The 23,907-nt window shown below is 44.7% G+C and overlaps 1 protein-coding gene across 10 annotated transcripts in view; it reads right to left on the bottom strand.

The window, feature by feature from the left end:
• Positions 1-2,912: 2,912 nt before the first annotated feature.
• LOC132399651 (tudor and KH domain-containing protein-like) overlaps positions 2,913-23,907 on the bottom strand; it is a 35,412-nt gene continuing 14,417 nt past the window's right edge. For 8 of the 10 annotated variants that reach the window (XM_059980262.1, XM_059980270.1, XM_059980261.1 and 5 more), the window contains 8 exons: positions 23,340-23,512; positions 21,932-22,104; positions 20,057-20,121; positions 17,203-17,354; positions 11,179-11,310; positions 8,834-8,930; positions 4,815-4,895; positions 2,913-4,146 (listed from right to left, as the gene is read on the bottom strand). In XM_059980262.1, the coding sequence (XP_059836245.1) occupies positions 4,831-4,895; positions 8,834-8,930; positions 11,179-11,310; positions 17,203-17,354; positions 20,057-20,121; positions 21,932-22,104; positions 23,340-23,512 (857 nt within the window). In that variant the 3' untranslated portion in view covers positions 2,913-4,146; positions 4,815-4,830. The remainder of the gene's footprint in view (positions 4,147-4,814; positions 4,896-8,833; positions 8,931-11,178; positions 11,311-17,202; positions 17,355-20,056; positions 20,122-21,931; positions 22,105-23,339; positions 23,513-23,907) is intronic. The other 2 variants (XM_059980266.1, XM_059980265.1) reach the window with 2 other exon arrangements.

Below are 23,907 nucleotides of genomic sequence, written 5' to 3' on the forward strand. Positions count from 1 at the left end.
CAGAGAACTCAGCATCAGTAATTTTCTTTAATGTCAAAAGGGAGCAACTAAAATTGAAGGGCAAGGTGGCTTCCACAACCTGTTAATGGGTAACAAGCTCAAGAGCTTTGGTGCCTTCCTCACACATCCCTCAGGAGTGAGATTTCACACAGTATCCCTCATTTTTATAACCAAGGAAGATTACGGTAGAGTAGTGGTAAGCTTGAAGCTATTACGGCTTGGTGTTCTGGCGTCATTTCAGGTTGCATACATTCTCTGATATTAAATGAACCTTTGATCTGTGAGGAGTCTGTAGATCCACCCGGTAGAACTTGTGCATTTTCTCCAGGTGCTCCAGTTTCACTTACCCAATCCAAAGATGTACAGGTTAGCAGGTTCAATTGTCCCAATAAATAATACAAGAGAACAACTTGCACTTTTCTCTAACAATCTGACAGGTTAAATCACAGTGCATGATGTGACTGCAATGCTGAGGGTGCGGAGATTTACAAATGTGCCTGGCCTGGAACATTATAACTGAAAACAGAGGGAGTCAAGGTAAATTCTATCGAAAAAACATAAAACGATAAAAGATCTCAAATAAATGAGACTGTTCTATTTCCCTTCGTACAGTCGGCCCTCCTCATCCACAGGTCCCGCATACGCAGGTTCAACCAACTGTGGATTGCGAAAACCCGGAAGGTGTCTCTCCAGCACTTGTTGTTTGAGCATTGTTCACCTTGCGTCTCATTCCGTCACCACTTTGTTTCTGTGAAAAAATGTCTCCGAAAAACAATTAAGTGGTCAAAGCAATTCCTCAAAGGCTAAGAGGCAGCATAAAGTGCTATCTCTTGCTGAGAAAGTAGAAATCTTAGATCTTTTGAAAAGTGGCACGTCGCTTGCCGAAGTGGTCCTCCGCCCTCAACCTCCACAGATCCTGACTTTAGCATTATTAAGCCTCCTCCAAAGTGTCTTTACTCCCTACACAATACAGTGTTACAAGTATTTACATAGCATTTCCATTGTATTAGGTATAAGTACTGTAATCTAGATATGATTAGAAGTATTACTCATTTGAACACTGTTCGCCTCGCATCTCATTCATTCACTAATTGTGAGCGAGAGGAAGGCGTTTAAAGCTAGTACGGGATGGCTGGCTAGCCATGTAAAGAGCTACAGCCTCAAGAACTTAAAGATCACGGGAGAATCAGGATCAGCTGATGCCAAGGCGGCATCAGTGTTCCCAGAAGAGCTATGATGGTTGTGTCTGTATTGAACATTTAGAGACTTTTATTTCCTATCATTATTCTCTGAACAATACAGTATAACAATTATTTACATAGCATTTATGTTGTATTAGATATTAAAAGTAATCTAGAGATGACTTAAAGTATACAGGAGGATGTGCCTAGGCTATATGAAAATACGCCATTTTATATAAGAGTCTTGAGCATCCGCGTTTTTTGGTATCTGCGGGGGGGGGGGGGTCCCAGAACCAATTCTCCGGGATAAGGAAGGCCAACTGTAGAGGAGTGAAAAGCTGCACAGTACAGCTCTCAGCATGAAAGGTTGGAGGCATGCTATGACCTGCTTCAGTCCATGCTGGGATTACATTGTGGAGCTTCTGTTACTTGCACCAACATGATGGGGTAAACGGTCTCCACATCTGATTCCATGAGCACACCAAGAAACTGATCAGGTCCAAGGTGGTCACAACAACATTCAAAAAACGTCTGGACAGATGTGGATCTGAAAGATTTAGCAGATACAAGTCTGTAAGACATAGGAGCAGAATTGGACCATTCAGCCCATTGATACTGCTCCACCATTCCATCATGACTGAATTATTTCCCCTCTCAACCCCATTCTCCTGTCTTCTCCTCATAACCTCTGTCTAATCAAGAGCCTATCAACCTTGACTTTAGATATACCCAATGACCTGACTTCCACAGCTGTCTGTGACAATGAATTCCACAGACTCCCCATTCTCTGGCTAAAACAACTCCTGCTCATCTTTGCTCAAACACAGTTGAACAGGTAGAATTTTGGTCAGTGTGGACACTGGGCTTGGAATCTATTTGCTGTGGGGTAGGGAGAGACTGTGGAGAATTATGACTTAAGAATACAAAGCAGAACTACACCCTCCTGATGAAGGGTTTCGGCCCGAAACGTCGTCACTACCTCCTCCCATAGATGTTGTCTGGCCTGCCGAGTTCTGCCAGCATTTTGTGTTTTTATTTATTTCCAGCATCTGCAGATTCACTCGTGGACCCAGAACTTAAACCCAGTTCAAGGTACAGGGTGTTCTCAATGTTAAGGAAGGCTAATATAATGTCAGCATTCATTTCAGGAGGACTAGAATATAAAAGCAAGGATGTAATGTTGAGGCATTAAAGCAAGGGTCAGATCATACTTGCAAGGACTTGAGTAATTTGGAACTCCTTATCTGAGGAAGTATGTGCTGGTATCAGAGAGGGTCCAGTATCCTCTTTGGTTTAGAAGGAGGATCTCATTAAAACCTATCAAACATTGAAAGGCCTAAAGTAGACACCGACAGCACATATCCCATAGTTGTGGAGCCTTGGACCAGAGGGCACAGCCTCAGAAGAGAGGGACATCCCTTTAGCACAGGGAGGAGGAGGAGGAGGAGGAATTTGTTCAGCTAGTGGATAGTTATTCTGTGGAATTCATTGCCATGGACAGATCTAGAGGCCAAGTCATTGGGTACATTTAAAGTGAAGGTTGGTAGGCTCTTGATTAGTTGGGGTGACAAAGATGATGGGGTGAATGTGGGTTCATGGTGTTGAGAGGGATATTAAATGGGCCATGATTGAATGGTAGAGGCAAGTGGCTTAATTTTGTTCTTATGTCCTATCAATGTAAATCACAAACCTCAAGTATTAATAATTAAGGACAGTAACTCAGGACAGGGGTTCAGGAATTCCAACAAAGATTTTATTACTGTCCATCTCTCTGTTGCAGTCAGCAATTTCAGAAAACTCTACCATGAAGGAAATAAAATCAACAGTTCAGCAGGGCTCTGATCCATAAGCAGTCCTTCTCAGAAATTACAGGAGATGGCTTGCAATATTTTTTTCTCTTCAACAGTTGTTAGGTCCTGTGTGTTCCAGGAGGTACTGACACCCTCCCTGGTATCACACCCAACTTTAACAGACATGAAGGAATTGGCTCTTTCCACAGCAGTTACTAACCTAGGTGCACAACCCCTGTAAAGATTGCAGAATAGCACAGGATGAGCAAGGGCAGGAGGTGGATCGACAAAAGAAAATTGCTAAAGAAACGGAGGCTGTGAGGAGACAAACAGGGAATCGCCAGGGAATGCAGATGCTGAAATTGGAGCAACAATCTGCTGGAGGTACCAAGGTGTTCAAACAGCATCTGTGATGAAGGAATGGACCAATCAACATTTCAGATTGAGACCTTCATTCTGGACTGACAGAAGGGAGGTGGTCAGAGGTAAGGGGAAGTGGAAGGACAAGAACCAGCAAGTAACAGGTGAATCCAAGTGGGGGGGGAAGGGAGTGAGAAGCATATGGAGGAGGGGTGTGGAAAAGTTGACAGAAACCAGGAGGTGGGAGGAGGATGTGATAAAGAGCTGCAAGGGATGGAATCTGGTAGGAAGGGAAGGTGGAGCATGGAATCAAGTGAAGTAGATGACGAGGGCCGTTGGGAACAGTCAGGAGAAAAGGAACCGGTTAATCTCTTCAACCAGACAGGAGCACACATCAATTCTACAAAGATCTGGGGCACCTAGAGATGGTTTCCATTAGAAAAACTGAACCCAAGCACAAGTCTGACAGAGGTTTCAATTTCTAAATGGGATTCAGCTTTGAAGGCAAAACATTCCCAGTGGATTTTACAACAAAATAAACCCATGGAAGACAAACCAGAGTGGAGGATGTTGGGGGAAGATTGTTGTGGTGTACAGCTGACACCCACCCCTCCTCTCCTCTCCTCTCACATGGGTGCACCAACTTGCAGGGAACATCCACGAGACCCTCTGGCCTCATGAAGGCCAGGTGAGTTTAAGGCTTTTTAAACCAAACAATGCAAAGAAAAGAACTGTCAGTTCTACTCCACCCTGAACTGTACATTCAAGTATTGTCCTGGCGGTGTGAGGTCTAGCTTTCCAGCTCTGGAACACTCCTGTGAGGAAAAAACACACAAGTCAGACAGCACACTGTCCACCATCCAGAGACAAACTGGTCTGACTGCTTTAGTCATGGACCCCAGCTGCTATCCCCAGACCCCTATGTACCTATCCTTCCCAGTCCTCATTCATCTCCCTCTTCAGCCTCAGCTCTTCCAACCTTTCACCTAGTCCACCCACTCAGTTCTTCCATTCCCCCCACCCCACAATCCCCATGCAACACCCTCCAGATCATCCTACAACCACTGTCTCTAAATTACTGTCCATCCTCTCCACACACCTTCCAGGCTGGTACATGCACCTGGATGCATCCATGGAACTGTGAGCACCAAGAGCATATGTGACTAAAGCTGTGGCAATTACTGATACTGTGCTATTGACAGGAGTGATTTCAGCCAAGCTGCGAGTGAGTGACTGAGGAGCAGCCCCCACTAAGGCAGGATTGCTAGCCGATCACAGTCAACCTGTCATGTGTCTGGAGGCGATAACAGTGGAGGGAGATCCAAACAATCTGAAACATTCCTCACAGGAGGACAGGCTAACCAGATACTAATAAAATGAGATGCATAAAGTTTGCACAAAGGATGGTGTGAGAAAGAGCTCAAATGTGTGGTGAGAATAAATGAAATTGAGGACTGAGAGTAGTCCCGAGTTTCAGAGATACCTTGGAGAAATGGGAATTAATGGTCCAAGAGCAACGTATCCTTGACAGCGGCAGCTTCTGAGCTGGTGATGACAGAGGGCTCTGGAACAGATCACAGACATAGGCCATGAGGAAGTTCTGCAGCAGGTTTGTCCAGAAACTGTGCCAAAGGTATGGAGGTGAGGACCTTCTTAACAATAGAGCCCTCTTGTTGCACGAGGCTGTCCAGCCAACAGTAATACGTCTTAACACTGTCCATCTATTTCCTGCCCTCCAGTACTTATACCCTTTGTAAATTCTGCCTTCATTTAATTCATTGTATCTCAGCACCAAGGTGGGCTTTGGACTCCCGTCTCCCCATTGCAAGTGCAGGCCTGTGGGTTGTTCGTCAGCAGTCTTCCATACACCGGGGGCTGCTAACACACTTAAAGTTCTCAAATTCTAAGCTGCAGGAGTCTAGTACAAACTTGGATCTATCACTCTCGAACTCACCCACTCCCCAGCACAATATTGCCCACTGTCGGTGGGTAGTTTCCTCATCACTATCACTTTGATTTCCATAAGATCTTCAGACATAGGAGCAGAATTAGGCCATATGGTCTATTGATTCTGCTACAAGCTGATTAATTATTCCTCTCAAACCCATTCTCTGTAAGAATTTCCCTACACTAAGTGGGAAACAGCAACAAAATAAGGGATTAATACAAGTGGAAAGATGTAAAAAAAAAAGGACCCAACTGTATGGAGAAACTGCCAGAGGAAGTGGTTGGTGGGGGGGGGGGGGGCACCATGAAAGACACTTGGGACAGCTACGTAGATAGGAATGCATTAACTATGGTATGAGCAGACATGGGCAAATGGGACAAGCTTAAGTGTACACCATGGTCAGCACTGACAAGATGGACTGAAGGGCCAATCTGTGCTGTATTGCTTTATGACTATGGACCGGTTATGATTCAATGGGACTTCTTGTCATTCTTGAGAGATATACGAGTTAATATCATCCTGCAAAATCCTCCTCTAACCCTTATCCCACACAGGAAGCTGCTAGAAGTGGACATAGCCTAATCCACCATGGCCAAAGCCCTCCCAACACTGATTATATCTACAGGGGACCCCGCCTCAAGAAGCCAGCATCATTAAGGACTGCAACCATTTGGTTCACCCCGACCATCTGGCAGGAGGTACAGAAGCCTGAAGTCCCACACCACAAGGTTCAGGAACAGTGACTTCCCTTCAACCATTTGGTTCTTGAAACAAACTGTACAACCCTAACCCTATCAGCAACTGAACACTACAAAGCACCTCTTACAGTGTGCAATTTGTACTAATATTTTGTTTGCATTGTAGTATAGGATTTATATAACTACAAGGCATTTTGCAGATGCTGGAAATCCAAAGCAACACACTCACAATAGAGGAACTCAGCAGGTCAGGCAGCACCCATGGAAACAAACTGTTGACATTTCGGGCCAAGATTCCTTCATTTAATTCATTGTATCTCAGCACCAAGGAGGAATGCAAGGGGAAAGCACTATGGATAGCAAAAAGGAGGTGGAACCATGAGGGAGGTGATAGGCAGCTGGAGGAGGAGGCAGAGTGAAACTGGGATGGGGAAAAGGGAGGGGGAGAGAATTACCGGAAGTTGGAGAATTCAACGTTCATGCAAAGGGGCTGGAAACCACCCAGACGATATGAGGTGTTGCTCCTCCAGCCTGAGCTTGGTCTGATCATGGCAGTAGAGGAGGCCATGTATGGACATATCCAAATGGGAATGTGAAGCAGAGTTGAAGTGAGTGGCAACCGAGAGATCCTGTCTGCTGTGGCGGACGGAGTGGAGGTGCTTGACGAAGCGGTCCCCCAATCTGCATCGGGTCTCGCCGATGTAGCGGCCGCTCCGAGAGCACCGGATGCAATAGATGACCACAATAGATTTACAAGTGAAGTGTTGCCTCACCTGGAAGGACTGTTTGGAGCCCTGCATGGTGGTAAGAGAGGAGGTGTAGGGACAGGTGTAGCACTTAAGCTTTCAGGGATAAGTGCCAGGTGGGAGAACCGTGGGAAGGGACGTGTGGACCAGGGAGTCACGGAGGGAACGATCCCTGCTGAAAGCGGAGCACCTCCACTCTGTCTGCCTCAACAGACAGCATCTCCCAGTTGTCACCCACTTCAACTCCGCTTCACATTCCCATTTGGATATGTCCATACATGGCCTCCTCTACTGCCATGATGAGGCCAAACTCAGGTTGGAGGAGCAACACCTCATATACTGTCCGGGTAGTCTCCAGCCCCTTGGCATGAACATTGAATTCTCAAACTTCCAGTATTCCCTCCCGCTCCCTTCCCCTATCCCAGTTTCACCCTGCCTCTTCCCCCAGCTGCCTATCACCTCCCTCATGGTTCTGCCTCTTACTACCCATAGTGCTTTCCCCTTACATTCCTTCTTCACATTTCCTGCCTATCCCTTCCCCCACCCCTTGATCTTTCCCCTTACTGGTTTTCTACCTGGCACCTACCAGCCTTCTCCTTCCCACCCTCCTCCCACCTTCTCCATTGGGCCCCTGCCCCCTCCCTCTTCAGTCCTGACGAAGGGTCTCGGCCCAAAACGTTAACTGTTCACTTCCATTGATGCTGCCCAACCTGCTGAGTTCCTCCAGCGTGCTGTGCACGTTGCTTTGACCCCAGCATCTGCAGTGTATTTTGTATTTATGGTAGCATAGCAGTTAGCATAACACTTTACAGTGCAGCAGTCACTAATCGGGGTTCAATTCTCACTGCTGTCCATAAGCACATTCTCCCTGTGACCACATGGATTTCCTCCGAATGCTCCTGTTTCCACCCACATTCCAAAGATGTACAGGTTGGCATTAAGTTGTGGACATGCTCTGTTGGCACTGGAAGCATGGTGGCACTTGCAGGCAGCACCAAGCATATTCTTGGACTGCGTTGAAAGTTGATGCAAACAATGCATTTTAACACACATTTCGATGTGCATGTGGCAACCACAGCTAATATTTATCTTTTATTTTTAAGGCTAAAGAGGCTGTTAACTTTTCCACTGGATAGGCCAGGAAACACCTTTTCAGAGACAATGTTAGCCAGACTTCTTCACTCGGAGGGTTGAAGGTCTCTGAAATTCCCTCCCCAAAGTATTATGGGTGCTCAGTCAAGGGGTCCACTTTAGGAGATCAATAAATTGTTAGACACAAAGTGATAAAGAAGATAATGAGTGACTGGGTGAGAAAGGGAGGAGTCTTAAAAGTTAAAATGATTCTAAATACTGCAATAAGTTTCATTTTGAGATTCAACACTGTAACAGGCCGAGGAGACATGAGCAGAATTAGGCTATTTTGGACCATCAAGTTTGCTCCACCATTCCAAATTTATAATCCCTTTCAACCCTATTCTCCTGCCTTCTCCCCATAACCTTTGATGCTCTTACTAATCAGGAACCTATCAACCTCTGCTTTACATATACCCAATGACTAGGCCTCCAGAGCCACAAATGGCAATGAATTCACAGATTCATAACCCTCTGACTAAAGAAATTCCTCCTCTTCTCTGCTTTGCTATCACTGTGCCTTCTGATCCTCGGCTCACTCACTATAGGAAATATTCTCTCCATGTCCACTCTAACCAGCACTTTCAATATTCAGTAGGTTTCAATGAGATCTCCCCTGCCTTGTTTTACAAAGCTCTCACACAATGTAATATTTAATGAGCACCACCCAATTACACTCAAGTTACGGATTACCAATTAACTCATGTCTTTGGAATGCTGGAGGAAACCAGAACACCCGGAGGAAACCCACGCAGTCATGGGGAGAGCATACATATTCCTTAGTCAAGGAGTATGTAAGCTAGCATGAATTGAACCCAGGTCGCTGCACTGTAATAGTGTTACACTAACCACAATGCTACCATGTCACCCCAATGCTCAAGACAGAAAGAGCAGTACAGTTAAATGTCAGGCAGAGGATCAGCCATGATCCCATTGAACTGTGGCGAGAATTTGAAAGATTGATTGATGTTTACAGTACCTGTGTGACTCTGCTGAGGAACTGATAGCTGTGGTTGTACACTTTCTGCAGTTACTTCAGAGACTGAGCCTCCATCCACGCCACCAGTAACATCATTCTAAACCAGACAAAGCAGGTCAGTAGACAGCAGACTCAACACCAAAAACAGTTTGCACAGAGTTCTCACATCAATACTTGCAAAAGAGCAGCACAGATATCTCACTTATTGTTCAGGATTCATTCCCAGGAACAAGATTGCTAGTCTAGACTCAGTGGCCCCTTTATTATGTACACCTGCTCATTAATGCAAATATTAATCAGCCAATCATATGGCAGAGACTCAAAGCATAAAAGCATGGTCAAGAGATTCAGTTATTGCTCAGACCAAACATCAGCATGAGGAAGAAATGTAATAAAGGGACTTTAATCATGGAATAATTGTTGGTTCCAAAGAAAGTGGTTTGACTATCCAAGAAACTGCTGACCTCCTGGGATTTTCAGACACAACAGTTTATAAAGAATGGTAAACTGTGAGGGATAGTTGCATGGACAAAATAGCCTTGTTAATGAGAGAGGTCAGAGCAGAATGGTCAGACTGTTTCAAGCTGACAGGAAGATGGCAGCAACTCAAACAACCATACATTACACAGTCATGGCTCCAAGGGTAATCATAACTGAAGGGTGGTAGTGGGGATGAGCTCCCATGCTCTTCATGGCGTGCGTCTCAAACAGCCTCTGACAACCAAGTCTAATTCCTGGCCTTCACGTGTGGCATAGTTCTTATGCCCGGCAGAGCTGTTTTCACTGACAGGAGAAGGGGCAAAGGCGGACCACTGGCACCTTAAAACCAGTTGTTCTGGGCAGATGGGGCTCATTAACCACCGATGGTAGCTCATCTAGGAGAGGGAAAACTCCTACTTCAAACCTCCGCTGCCTTGCGGCTATACCCTTTCACAGGAAAGGCTTTGGGAGTAAACCCCCGAGGAAAAATCCAGAGTCGGAGTCCTGAAGGTGGCCGACTGCTGTACCCAGCACCGGCACGGCATCTCCTGCGATGCTGCTGGCAACAAGCTGTATTGACTTCTGTTGTTCCTATGGACCTGTCATTAGCATGAAGAGGGGGGGGGTCCCACTGCATGGACAACAGGTGGATCTCCACATCAACTCTGCCCTGGCTTGTGCCCTGGAGAAGCTACTCCCAGTGACTACCAGAGGCACAGCTCCCATGGTCGACCACGATCGACGGAGGCCACACACACAACATTCATGTGCAGGGGAGTATCTCCGAATACACGTCAGACCTTGAAGTAGATGGATTATAGCAGCAAACAACCACACTGGGTTCCACTCCTGTACCTAATAAAGTGGCCACAGAATGTACATCAGCTATGGATGTGGAAAAGCTCCACAGGAAGCCAAGGTGAAAGAGTTGTGAAAATAGAGCATTTGGCTCAAGGTGATAATTCACTGACTGGTGAAGGGTCTCAACCCAACATGTTGACTGTCTTCTTACCCCCACTGCTCCCAATAGGTACTTCTTGACCCGCTGAGTTCCTCCAGCAGATTGTTCATTGTTGCAGATTCTAGCATCCACAACCTCATGTCTTAACTCCCGATATATTAACCTACGATATTACCATCTGAATCTGTGAGATGATATAGATCATTTCACAAAACTACAGGTACTGCAGCACTGGTAAACACAATCCTTTACTGAACTGTCACTGAACCAGTACATATTCCACACTCAATACAGACTGGAGAATTTAAATAACTTTTCTTTTTCTAGTATCTCTTTCCCATAAAAGAAATAGATAACCCCTGGGCCAAGAGCTTTGTTAAGGATAACCATTCTGCTGGGTACAAGTGTACTGAGGCAACAGAGGTGGCAAGGAGATTTACAGGGAGTACATCAGACAGGAGAGGGAACAGTAAAAGCCAGGCACGTTGAGTTCCTTAACTTCACTGGAAAGATATGTAGAAAATTTACAACATTTGAGTAGAGTGCATTGAGCATCAACAGTAAACTTGTCAGTGCCCCCTCCCATCGGTCCGTCCTCTGGCACTCCCACCCACACAGACAGTCTGTTGATGCCGACCCCACCTCCCCAGATGCCCTGCCTGTTCGTCACTTTCCCCGCCTCACTGTCCTTCAGCACTAGTATCCCACTGCCCCCCCGGACATTCTCAATGATTGCTTTGAAGGTAATACACCTCCTTATCCTCTCTGCTGCCCCGCCCTTCACTGGATGCTGTCCTCTCATTGCAGAGAGCAAGATCATGCCCAACCTGTATGAAGATGTTACGATGCTGGGGGTGGGTACCCAAGGGCCATGTATCTGAGAGTAGGTGTTAATATACGTTACCAGCAGCTTTTGAAGGGATGTTGCCACAGTCCGGCCACTAGTGTCCAGTCCATCTCCCGCTGCAGCATCATCATGCTGAGCACATTGCACTGCGTGTCCCAGTCGAACTAGCTCATCCCCAATGTTCACGTTCTGCACACACGAAACAGAAGAGCCTTTCAACAGTCACTGAGCACACACACAGGCCGTTCTCCCCCACCAAGTCTGAACAGACCGTCAACCCATTTATCTACCTTCTCTTGTTCTTTCCACATTCCCATCAGCATGCCCCAGATTCTACTCCTTGTCCACAGACATTCTCTCTTCTCCCCTTGTTCATTAGGCAGATGACACAAAAGCCTTAAAGCATGCAATACCCCCAGGCTCAAGAAGGGTGGCATGATAGCTCAGCAGTTAACTTAATGCTGTTACAGCACTAGTTGTCACTGATCAAGGTTTGATTCCGACTGCTGTCTGCAGAGAGTCTGTATGTTCTACCCATGACCGCATGGGCTTCCTCCGAGCGCTCGGGTTTCCTCCCACATTCCAAAGACGTATGGTTTAGGTTAGTGAGTTGTGAGCATACTACACTGGCGCCAGAACAGTGTGACACTTGTTTGGCTGCCCAAATGCAAACACAACTCACTGTCTGTTTCAAAGTACATGTAACAAATAAAATTAATCTTATCCAAGTGTTATAATATTACTAAATACGAAAGATTTGAAGAGTAAGTTGGGGTCTTGACCTCATGATCCTCGAGATGATCTTCTACCATATTATCTACCTGCACTCACTTTCTCATTAGTTGTTACATTTTATTTTGCATGCTTATTGTTTAACCTTGTTCTCCCTCAATGCACTGTGTAATGATTTGACCTGCAAGCCAAGCCTTTCACTGTATCTTGGTACATCTAACAATAACAGCTGCTGATCAGATATCAGGAGTGAGAGAAGGTGTGACTCACGCGTCAGCGAGTGTGCATTAAAAAGAAATACTTCGTGCGAGTTTCAGTGTTTGAACAGCAGCCACAGATCGGGATTCGTTTGCAAGTACAAATTAAAATAAGACATGGGCTAGAGGAATGGTCTTTATTGGAGTAGATTGTATTAAGAGTGGGGATTTTTAGGCCATCGAGGCTTCAGCAAGATGAAGCTTGAGTGAGAGAATGCGAAGAGGTGGGTAAATGTTCTTAGTTTCTTTATTGATTCCTTCTTTATAATAGTTACAGCTAGGGTTGCCAGGCAGGATAATGGAATGCTTCTCTTAAAATATGTAGGAAGGCAGGGCAACCTCCAGCTGCAGCTTTGAACATTCCGTGTTAAGCAGTTGAAGCTGGAACTCCCCAACATGGAGTTATTCTGATTCATTTGGGAGGATGAGGGGGTGATATATAGACATATAGAGAGGTGGTTACATCCAAGATTCAGGACACAGGAAACTGGGTGACAGTCAGGAGGTGAAATGGTTTAAACAGTTAGTACAGAGTAACTCTGCGGCATTCCTTTCAACAATATAACTTTGGATACTTTTAGGGGGTGGGGAGAAAGACCTAAGAAAGTAAAGTCATAGCACACAGGTCTCTGGCACTGAGTCTAGCATTGTGGCTCAGAAGGGAAAAGGAAAGGAGAAACAACTGTGGTGATAAGGGAATTTGTTAATTAGGGGAACAGAAAGAATGCTCTATGGATGAGAACAAGATTGCCAGATGGTAAGTTGCCTCCCAAGTCCCAGATTGAATCCTCAGCATTCTGAAGTGGGAGAGCAAGAAGCCAAAGGTTGTGGTCCGTATAGGTATCAATGACATAGGTAGGAAGAGGGATAGACAAGGTTCTTTAATGCAAGTTCAGAGAATGAGGTGCTAAGCTAAAAGACAGGACCTCCAGGGCCACGATCTCAGTATTGCTGACATGCTAGTGAGGACAAAAATAGGAAGATCATACAGTTTAACACATGGCTAAGGAGTTGGTGTAATGGGAAGAACTTCAGATTTTCAGATCATTGAGGTCTCTTCCAGAGAAGGTGTGACCTAAACTGGAGGGGGAGCAAGATCCTAGCAGAAAGGTTTGCTACTACTACTATCGGGGGAGGGGAACGTTTATAATTAGAGTTGCAGGGGGATGGGAAGCAGAGTGCCTGAACAGATAGTAGAGTGATTGTGGAGACAGATGTAATTAAGACCTCGAAGTCAGAAATCACAAATAACAGAAAATCTGCAGAAGCTGGAAATCCAAACAACACACACAAAATGCTGGAGGAGCTCCGCTGACCAGGCAGCATCTATGGAAAAAAGAGTCCACAGGACTGAAGAAGAAAAGCTAAGTAGATCTGAAAGGTGGGGGAAGGGGAGAGAGAAACACCAGGCGATAGGTGAAACTTGGAGGGGGAGGGATGAAACAAAGAGCTAGGAAGTTGATTGGCGAAAGGGAGGGATGAAGCAAAGAGCTAGGAAGTTGATTGGCGGAAGAGACAGAAGGCCATGGAAGAAAGAAGAGGGGAGAGGAGCACCAGAGGAAGGCAAGGAGTTGACATGAGAGAGGGACAAGGGGATGGGAAATGGTAAAGGGGTAGGGGGGGAGGCATTACTGGAAGATGGAGAAATTGATGCTCATGCCATCAGGTTGGAAGCTACCCAAACGAATATAAAGTGATGTTCTTCCAATCTAAGTGTTGCCTCATCCCAACAACGGAGGAGGCCATATCAGAAAGGGAATGGGATGTGGAATTAAAATAGGTCAGCACCGGGAGATCCCACTTGTTCTGGTGGACGGAGCATAGATGTTCAGCAAAGCGATCTCCCAATCTATGTTGGGTCTCACCAATATACAAGAGGCCACACCAGGAGCACAAAACAAGACCCCAACAGACTCAGTTAAAGTGTCACCTCACCTGGAAGGACTGTTTGGGGCTCTGAATGGTAGTGAGGGAGGTGGTGTAGGGGCAAGTGTAGCACTTGTTCTGCTTGAAAGGATAAGTGCCAGGAGGGAGATCAGGAGGAACAAATGGACAAGGAAGTTTCGAAGGGAGTGATCCCTACGGAAAACAGAAAATAGAGGGGGAGGGAAAGATGTGTTTGGTGATGGGATCCAGTTGTAGGCGGTGAAAGTTTCAGAGAATTATGTGCTGGATCCAGAGGCTGGTGGGGTGCTAGGTAATGACAAGACCTAGCCCTGGTTGCCTGGCAGAAGAATGAAGTACCAGCAGACATGCATGAAATAGAAGAGATGTGGTCGAGGAATGTGTTGCCCTCAAAACAAAAGGTTAGACATAGTGCAACGAGAGTCCTGAGCTGTGTATATTTCAATGCAATGAGTATTATAGGAAAGGCAGTTGAGCTCAGGGCATGGATCAACACCTGAAATTATAATATTATAGCCATTAGTGAGACAATTGCAGGAGGGGCAGGTCTGGAAGATTCCAGGGTTCTGTTGTTTTCAACATGATAGCACAGGAGGGATTATAAGGGGGAGTGGTGGTGTTTCATGGGAGTGCACAGTCAGAACAGATTGGAGAACTCGTCCAGTGTGACTTTGTGGGTGAAACTGAGGAATGAGAAAGGTATGACCACATTGATGGAGCTTCATTATAGACCATCCAACAGTTAGCAGTATTAGTGAACAAATTTGTACAGAGAATTGGAAGAAATGTAAGGTTGTTGTAGTACGTGATTTTAAACTTTCCACATATTAACTGGGACTCCCATACTATAAAAGGGCTGGATGGGACAGAGTTTGTCAAATGTGTTCAGGAAAATTTCCTTAATCAGTACATAATTAAGTCCCAATGAGAGTTCGCAATACTTGATCTCCTATTAGGGAATGAGACAGGGCAGGTGACATAAGTTTGTGTAAGGGAACACTCTGCATCTAGTGATCATAATGCCATTACTTTCTGGGTAAAAGAAAAGACTAGGTTGGCCTTCGGGTTGAGATTCTAAATTGGAGAAAGGCCAGTTTTTATGGTATTAGGAAGAACCTGGGAAGTATGGATTGGGACAAGGTGCTTACTGGCAATGGTATACTTGCTAAGTGGGAAGCCTTCAAAAGTGAAATTTTAAGAGTACAAAGCCTCTATGTGCCTGTCAGAATAAAAGACAAGGATAGGGAACCTTAGTTTGAGAGATATTGAGGCCCTGGTTAAGAAAAAAAGGAAATAGCAGATATTGGCAAGTAGGCACAAATAAGGTACTTGAGTATAAGAAATGCAAGAGAACACTTAAAGAAACCAGGAGAGCTAAAAGGCGGCATGGGGTTACTGTTGCTATAGCAGGCAAGGTGAAGAGCAAAAGGATTACAAGGGATAAAATTGGTCCTGTAGAAGATTAGAGAATGGTAATCTATGCATGGAGCCAAAAGAGATGGGGACATCTTAAGTTGATTTTTTTGCATTTGTATTTACTCAGGAGATGGCCAGAATCTACAGAAGTAAGGCAAAGTATCACTGAGGTCATGGATCCTATTCAAATTACAGGCAGGAAGATGTTTGCTGTCTTGAGGCAAAGTACAGTGGATAAATCCCCAACGCCTGGCAAGTCGTTCCCTTGGACACTGTGGGAGGCAAGTGCAAAAATTGCAGGGGCATTAGCAGAGATATTTAAATCATCCCTAGTGGCAGGTGAGGTACTAGAAAATTGGAGGATAATTAATGTTCTGGTGTTTAAGAAAGGCTCTAAGAATAAACCAGGAAATTATAAGCCGGTGAGCCAGAAATCAGTAGTGGGAAAGTTATTAGAAAGTATTCTAAGGGACCAGATATATGAGTATTTGAATTGACAGAGATTGATTAGGGATAGTCAGCACGGCTTGGTGCCTGGTAGGTTGTGTCTTACCAATCTTATAATCTTTTTGAGGAAGTTACCAGGAAAGTTGATGAAAGCAAAGCTGGATATTGTCTACATCAACTTGACCAATGCATTTGACAATGTGTCACATGGGAAGTTTGTCAATAAGGTTCTGTCACTTAGCATTCAATACAAGGCAGTAAATTGGATTACAAACTTTTTCTTGTAACTGAGACACTGGCTTTAAAGAAGAAGCCAGAGAGTGGTAATAGATGGTTGCCTGAGTAGAGGCCTGTGACTAGTGAAGTGCCATAGGGATTCGTTGTGGGTCCATTATTGTTTGTTATCTACATCAAGGATCTAGACAATAATGAAGTCAACAGGATCAGCAAATCTGTGGATGACACCATGATTAGGGGTGTGGTAGACAGCAAGGTAGACCAAAGCTTGCAATGGGATCTGGACTAGCAGGATAAAGGAGATTAAAAATGGCAGATGGAATTTAATACATACAGGTGTGAGGTGTTGCACTTTGGAAGGACCAAACAGGGTAGGTCTTACACTTACACAGGGTACTAACAAGTGCAGTAGAGCAAAGGGATCTGAGAGTAGAGGTCATTGTTTTCATAAATCAAAGTATAGAGTACAGGAGATGGTATGTTATGTTGAAGTTGTACAAGAAATTGGTGAGGCCCAATTTGGAGTATTGCGTGCAGTTTTGGTCACCTCCCTATAGGAAAGATGCAAGACTGAAGGAGTACAGAGAAAATTTTCAATGATGTTGCTGAGACAGGAGGACCTAAGTTAACAAGAAAGATTCAATAGGCTAGAAACTTGTTCTCTAGAACAAAGAAAATTGAGGGGAGATTTGATAAGAGGTATACAAAATTATGAGGTACAGATAGGGTTTTCTATAGTAAGCAGTTTTCTCCCCCACTGTGGTTGGACTAGACTAGAAGTGGTGGTTGTAGATCAAAGGTGAAAGGTGAAATATTTAAGGGGAATGTGAGGGGAAACTTCTTCACTCAGGGTGGGGAGACTGTGGAACAAACTGCTAATGCAAGTGGTGAATGCATTTCAATTTCAACGTTTAACAGATTGGATAGGTATATGATCTTGGTGCGGGTTAATGGGACTAGTTTAAATGGTTTGGCATGAACTATATGGCCAGTTTCTGTGTTGTTGTTTTCTAAGACTATGAATAATAAACCAATCCCAAATTAACTCCACACTAGTCCCAAAGATGTGGCCAAACACCATTCTTACCTTGTTGCTGGTGCGATCAAACAACTGCACCTGTGGTCTGGTGACACCCCCGCTCTGTGAGTAACTGCAGATCCGGGCTAGAAGGACCTTCCACGTTGCGCAGTAGGTAAGACTGTCGAAGCAATCCATTGCTTTCTCTGACCAGCCCTCCCCTGAAAAAAAAACCGCACGCACGCACACACACAATCAGAAAATTAATCTCCTGTGTCCCAATCTTCTTACATGTTACCTCATAGGCATATCGGCTGAGCAGATACTTTCAGGTTATGAAAATCTGACCCTCTCAATCAAATATCTTCAAAGAAAGAATATAGTTCCTCAGACTCAGGCTGAAATTCCTGGTCCAGGCAAAGGGAAGACATAGTCAAGGAACTGCTTCTTCCCCTCTACCTCACTATTTTTGGAACACACACAAAATGCTGCAGGAACTCAGCAGGTAAGGCAGCATTGCTGAAAGTAAATAAACTGTTGACATTTCAGGCAGAGACCTTTTGTCAGGTCTTAATGAAAGATCTTGACCTAAAACACAAGACTCCTTATTCACTTCCATAGATGCTGCCTAATCTGCTGAATTCCTCCAGCATTCATTGTGTGTTACTTTGCATTTCTGTAGAATCTCATGTTCACTATCTTTGCATTACTTATTAATTTCAATATACATTATGTATTACTGCCATCACAAAACAACAAAGTTCATAACATACCCCAGTGATAATAAACCTGATCCTAATTCTCTGGTGGGGGGGGGGGGGGAATGCAAGGTTGGAGGTAGGATGGAGGCAGAGCGGATTCAAGGGGAAGGGCCAGACCCAAGTACTTGGGTGTTCAGCAGGCTCAACAGGTTAAACATCCCACTACTGATCCTGTACCTTACCACAGTTTTAAACTGAAGTCAGAAATTCACAATTGGCAGCAATTAGAGCAGCAAAAGATCGGGCAGCATTCTTTGGAGCTCAGAAGAACAAGAGACAATCCTTATGAAAGGTGCATGACCCTGAATGGGCAGGATGGTAGACGGTGAAATGTGTCCACTCTGGATTCTCAATGAGGGGACATCACCAGATTAGAAGGTGGCACGTTAAACTGGGGGGGTTGGGGAGGGAGTGTAGGAACTTGTTGCAGAAGGGTGAGAACCACTACTGTGTTGCAGAGGCTGGATGAGTAAGATATTTAAAGAGGAAATAGACAAAAAAAGGTCCAGCAATTGATAGTGATAGGGAACGGCTCAGAGGAGATCAGCCACGATCACAATGAACAGCAGGACAAACCTGATGGGCAAGAGGCCTACCGCAAACAGAACTGACTGGAGGATCTCAAAGGGTTGAGCGGCATCTGAGTGTTGAAAGAGAGGAACTACCAATGATTCTACTGCACAGCCCGCATCAGACTGGGATTTAAAAGGGAACACAGCCAGTATAAAAAAGAGGAAGGATGGGAGAGAGAGAGGAGTAAGATAAGGGCTGGCAGGTGATAGGTAGACCATGAAAGGGTAAAAGATGGAAGATTGGCTGAGTAGGATCAAAAGGGACCTTTTCTGATTGGCATCTGGTAACTAGTGGTGTTCTGTTAGGGTCAGTTCTGCTTCCTTCCACACTTGAATATCAAAGACTCGGATGACAGAATTGATTGCTTTGTAGCCAAGTTTGCAAACGATAGGTGGAGGGGCAGGTAGTGTTGAGGAAGCAGGCAGTCTGCAGAAGGACTTAGATTAGAAGAATGGACAAAGCAGTGGCAGCAGAATACAATGTCAGGAAGTGTATGGTCATGCACTTTGGTAGAAGGAATAAAGATGTAGGCAAATTCAAAAAGAGGTGCAAGGAACTTGGGAGCCCTCATGATTTCCTACAGGGTAATTTGCAGGTTAAGTCGATGGTAAGGAATGCAAAAGTAACGTTGGCATTCATTTTGAAAGGACTAGAGTACAAGGATGTAATGCTGAAGCTTTACAAGGCATTAATCAGACTGCACTTAGAGGATTATGAGCAGTTTTGGGCCTTATCTAAGGAAGAATGTACTGGCATTGGAGAAAGTCCAGAGGAAGTTCACAAGAATGATCACAGGAATGAAAGAGTTAACGTATGAGGAGCATTAGCTGGTTCTAGGCCGATACTCACTCAAATTTAGAAGAATGAGGGGGAATCCCATTGGAACCTTTCAAACATTAAAAGGCCTCAATACAGTGGACAAGGATAGCTGTTTCCTACAGTGAGGGGAAGTTTAGGACCAGAGGGCACATCCTCAGAATAGAAGGACGTCCCTTTAGAACAGAGATTATATGTTAATGATCTATATTACAGGACTGATGATTTAGTGGGAGTGCGAAAATCTCGGACCAAAGCGCACCAGAATACAAAAATATCCTTTTTGAACAGAAATGAGGAGCAATATTTGATGAATCTGAAGGAATTTATTGCCACTGTGTGAAAGTTGTGTCATTGGGTATATATGAAGTGGAGGTTCATAGGCTCTTGATTAGTAAGGTTGTTAAAGGTTACAGAGAGAAGACACGAGAATGGGACTGCGAGGAACAATAAATCAGCCATGATGGAATGGTGGAGCTGACTCGATGGGTTAAATGGCTTAATTCTGTTTCTATGTCTTATGGTCTTATGAATGGGCAGACAGAGCTAGATGGAGCAAGAGGGGATGAAATTGGGAAACAGAGGCAGGTGGGCATCAGGTGAAAGTATAAAAACTGTCTCTATTCTCATGTCCTTCTGCCTGAATGAAACTGGGGAAGTGAGGCAAACAGACATCTCCTCATGATTACTGGTTTGCAGTTACCCAGTCACATACAGGCCCCATCTGCCCCATTCCTCCCCAATACATTGGATGGCTGGATGGGGAAACTGACCGGCTGGCTGGATTCCGTCGAGACTGCACTCGACAGCCTGGAATGGTAAGCTCAGGAAATCACTCCTGCAAGCAGAACAGCAAAGGCATTAGGAGGCAGAAGCTGCAAGCGTGCAGAACAGATGAACACACAAAGTAGACAGATGGGGGAAAAGAAGCAGGAATAGAAAGGGAATGAAACATTTCTCTAGTCTCACTTATACAATGTTCTCTTTGATATTACAGCTCTCCCTCTGTTCTGTGCCCCCAAGGAGCAGACATCTGACCTTCTGTCATACAAACCAGTGCTTAACTCCACAACCAAGCCTCTCTCCTCTGGGTTTGATGCAGAGTAAAGCCCTGACTCCAACTTTTCTCAACTACAGCCTGCAGTAGAGTTTGTGTGAGAGTTCAAAATCATGAAAGGGGAATCTCACCTCACAAATACCTCACTGTCTACTCTGAGGCTCCCCATCAACAGACCAGGAATCAAAGTTTATCTTACGAGGAGCATTTGATTGCTGCAGACATGTACTCAAAGGAGGTTAGCAGAATTGGGGGGTGGGGGGGGGATTTCATTGAGACTTATCAAATACTGAAAGACCTAAATAGAGTGGATGGCTAAAAAGGATGTTTCCTATAGTGGGGGAAATCCTAGACCAGAGATCACAGCCTCAGATTAGGATGTCCCTTTTGAACAGATGAGGTGCATTTCTTTAGCCGGAGGATGACGAATCTGTGGAATTCATTGCCACAATGGCTGTGCAGGCTAAATCATTGAATATACATATAAAGCAGTGTTTGCTGGAGGGGGCCAATTCCATGTCAGTGTCACTGACTGAAGTGTTGCGAGAGGGATGGAACATCATGAACAGCGGGTTGACTGTTGGAGGCCTCCGTACTTGGGCAATCGTGCACTCTCTTTCTTCTGATGGTAGGGAAAGTTTGCTGCCAATTCTCAAGTTGGAGAAACTCGAAATAAAAGCAATGCACACATTATAACAGGGAATATTTTGTAGGTCTCCCCTCTTGCTGTGGCAACACCTCTCTGTCTCACGTTAGTGAGAGAGTCTATGGCACACCAAATAGTCATGTAAAAAACATTTTTTGTTGGACTGCAGATCATGGTCTCTCTTTGGGGGCTTGCTACTGCTTGCTTGGTGGGTGCTTCTTGCTGATGTAAGTGGGGGAGGGTTGATACTTTGCTGCTCCTTGTGTATGGGAGAGGAGAGAGAGGGCCTTGAGGTTCTAGCATTTTTCTGTCATTCATTTTTTAGGGTTGTCTTGTTTTTTGTGGATGTCTGCAAAGAATAAGAACTTCAGGTTGTATATATTCTCTGATATTAGATGGAACCATTGATAGGTCCTTGGATAGTAAGGACGTCAAAGGTTAAATGGAGAAATCAAGAGAATGGAGTTGAGAGGGAAAATAAATTAGGCATGATGGAATAGTGGAGGAGAGTTCATGGGCTGAATTGCTTACATCTGCTCCTCTGTCTTATATTCATATGCTGTGGATTCGAGTACCACAGGCATTTATTTTTCTTAATTTATTCATTTACAGGATGTGGGCGTCACCAGCTAAGCCAGCATTTATTGCCCATCCCTAGTTGTCCTTGAGAAGGTGGTGATGAGCTGCCTTCTTGAACCACTGGAGTCCCTGAGGTGTACGTATTGATTACAGGGCAGGAACCATGTATTAAAACTGGCTTTTAAACCTGGTGATAGGTAAAATAAATCAGGTGAATATGTCAAGTAGCTTCCACAATCCTGGGTTAATTGGACGATCAAAAAAGTTTATCAACAAAAGGACCATGCATGGCGATGTCACGTGGGGATGGGGTTCACTCATGATCACACACAACAGAAAGCGGGTAGGAAAGAGAATCAGACTAACCTCAGGTGTTGCATATTCCCGATCGACACCTCCCCATTGTCTCCAAAATCCACATAATAGAGGTCCGCATTCCCATTCTCCAGGAAGCCCAGCACACGAGCTCGATACCAGAGGCCATCACCCTGGCATGGTGCTGCCACAATGTCACCCACCTTGGGGACAAATGCCTCAGCCTGCAGAGTTTGTAGGGAAAGGGTTAATCAGGTTCCACTAGGCTGAGCACCAGTGAGAGTTGGGATGAAATCTTGGACCCAGCACTTAGATGCAAAGACAAGTAAGGCACACCAGCATTTTTACTTTCCTATGAGGTTTACTATGTTATTCAACATGCTAACAAATGTCTGCAGATGTACTGTTGAACTTATCCTGACTGGTTAAATCAATCTAGTATGTAAATGCCAATGTACAAGAACCCACAAAAGTAATGAATTCTGCCCAATATATCATGGGCTCATCCCTCCCCATTATCAGGAGCTTCTACAGCAGGAGGTAGATCAAGGCAGCATCATCAACAAAGAACACCATCATCTGGGCCATGGCATCTCCTCATAGTTACCATTGAGCAGGAGTTACAGAAGCCTGAAGTCCCATCCCACCAGGTTCAAGAACAGCTACGTCACTTTAAACATGGGACATAGATCCAAGAGAAGTGGAGAGCCAGAGACATTTTCCTAGGTTAAAATGGCCAATACAAGGGCATAATTTTAGGGTGATTAGCAGAAAGTATAATGGGGGTATTCGAGCTAGGTTATTTATTTAGTTATTTATTTAACAGAGTAGTGGGTGTGTGTTACACACTGCAAGGGGCAGTGGTAGTGGCAGATACTTTAGGGACATTTAAAAAACAAAGTTAAAAATAAACCGACATGAGCATCGAAACAATAAAATGCATTGTTTTGCATCAAATCAAATCAGTGAGAATTGAAAATAGCTCTGAAAAAGGCACAGGAATGAGAGAGAATGGCTATATAGGAGAGAAGGGTTAGATTGAAGTTAAAAGTTCAGCACAACATCATGGCCAAAGGGACTGCACTGTGAAGAGACGTATGTTTATTTGGTTCTTGAACCAACCAGCACAGACTTAACCACAACTTCACTAAAATTGACATTGCTTAGTTTTATTCTAAATGCTTTTTTCCTTGTACCATTTTGTATAAAATATATTTTTCTTGTAAATACTGCTTTTTTTTGTATGATGCTATCTGCCCATGATGCTGCCGCAAGTAAGCTTCTCATTGCACCTGTGTTGACATGTAATTGTGCCTATTACAATGAACTCTGCTTTGACAACAATTCTGACTACACTTTAAAATTGTTTCACTGGATGAGAAGCCCTTGTGGAAATGTAGGATTACTCTCCAAATCCCACCCCCCCCCCCCCATGCATGGGGCAAAGCTCACAACCTACACTCACAGTACCAGTGGAGCTGCTGTAATAGCGGGTCATCTCAGAGGTCAGGTTGTCAAGCTGCAGACACCTGGAGCCCAGGATCTGGATCCAGAAGTGACTAGGATTTTCCGACGCTGAGACGTAAACTTCCAGATGTTCGTCTGCAAGGAAACTGAAGTCAGGACTGGGAACTGTGGAAAAGGGAGGAAATAAAAATTACCTTTCAAGCTGGGAATTGCTGCAGGAACAAATGGAACAGATAAACGTGGCCCTGTGAGAGCTAGCAAGGGGCTGGGCTCAATGGGCAAGTGACTCACCTTTTCACCTCACAGCCTTCACACCATCTACAATGCACTGGGGGTCCATAAGACATAGAAGCAGGATTAGGCCATTCGACTCAAATATTCTACCCATTATTCAATCGTGGCTGATTTATTTTCCCTTTCAACCCCATTCTCCTACCTTCTCTGCCTAATCTTTGATGCCCTTACTAATCAAGAAACTATCAACTCCAATTATATACCCCAATGATTTGGTCTCCACAGCCATCACTACACACTGGATAAAGAAATTCCTCTTCATCTCT

The sequence above is a fragment of the Hypanus sabinus genome, chromosome 9 (assembly GCF_030144855.1).
Source record: "Hypanus sabinus isolate sHypSab1 chromosome 9, sHypSab1.hap1, whole genome shotgun sequence".
NCBI lineage: Eukaryota > Metazoa > Chordata > Chondrichthyes > Myliobatiformes > Dasyatidae > Hypanus > Hypanus sabinus.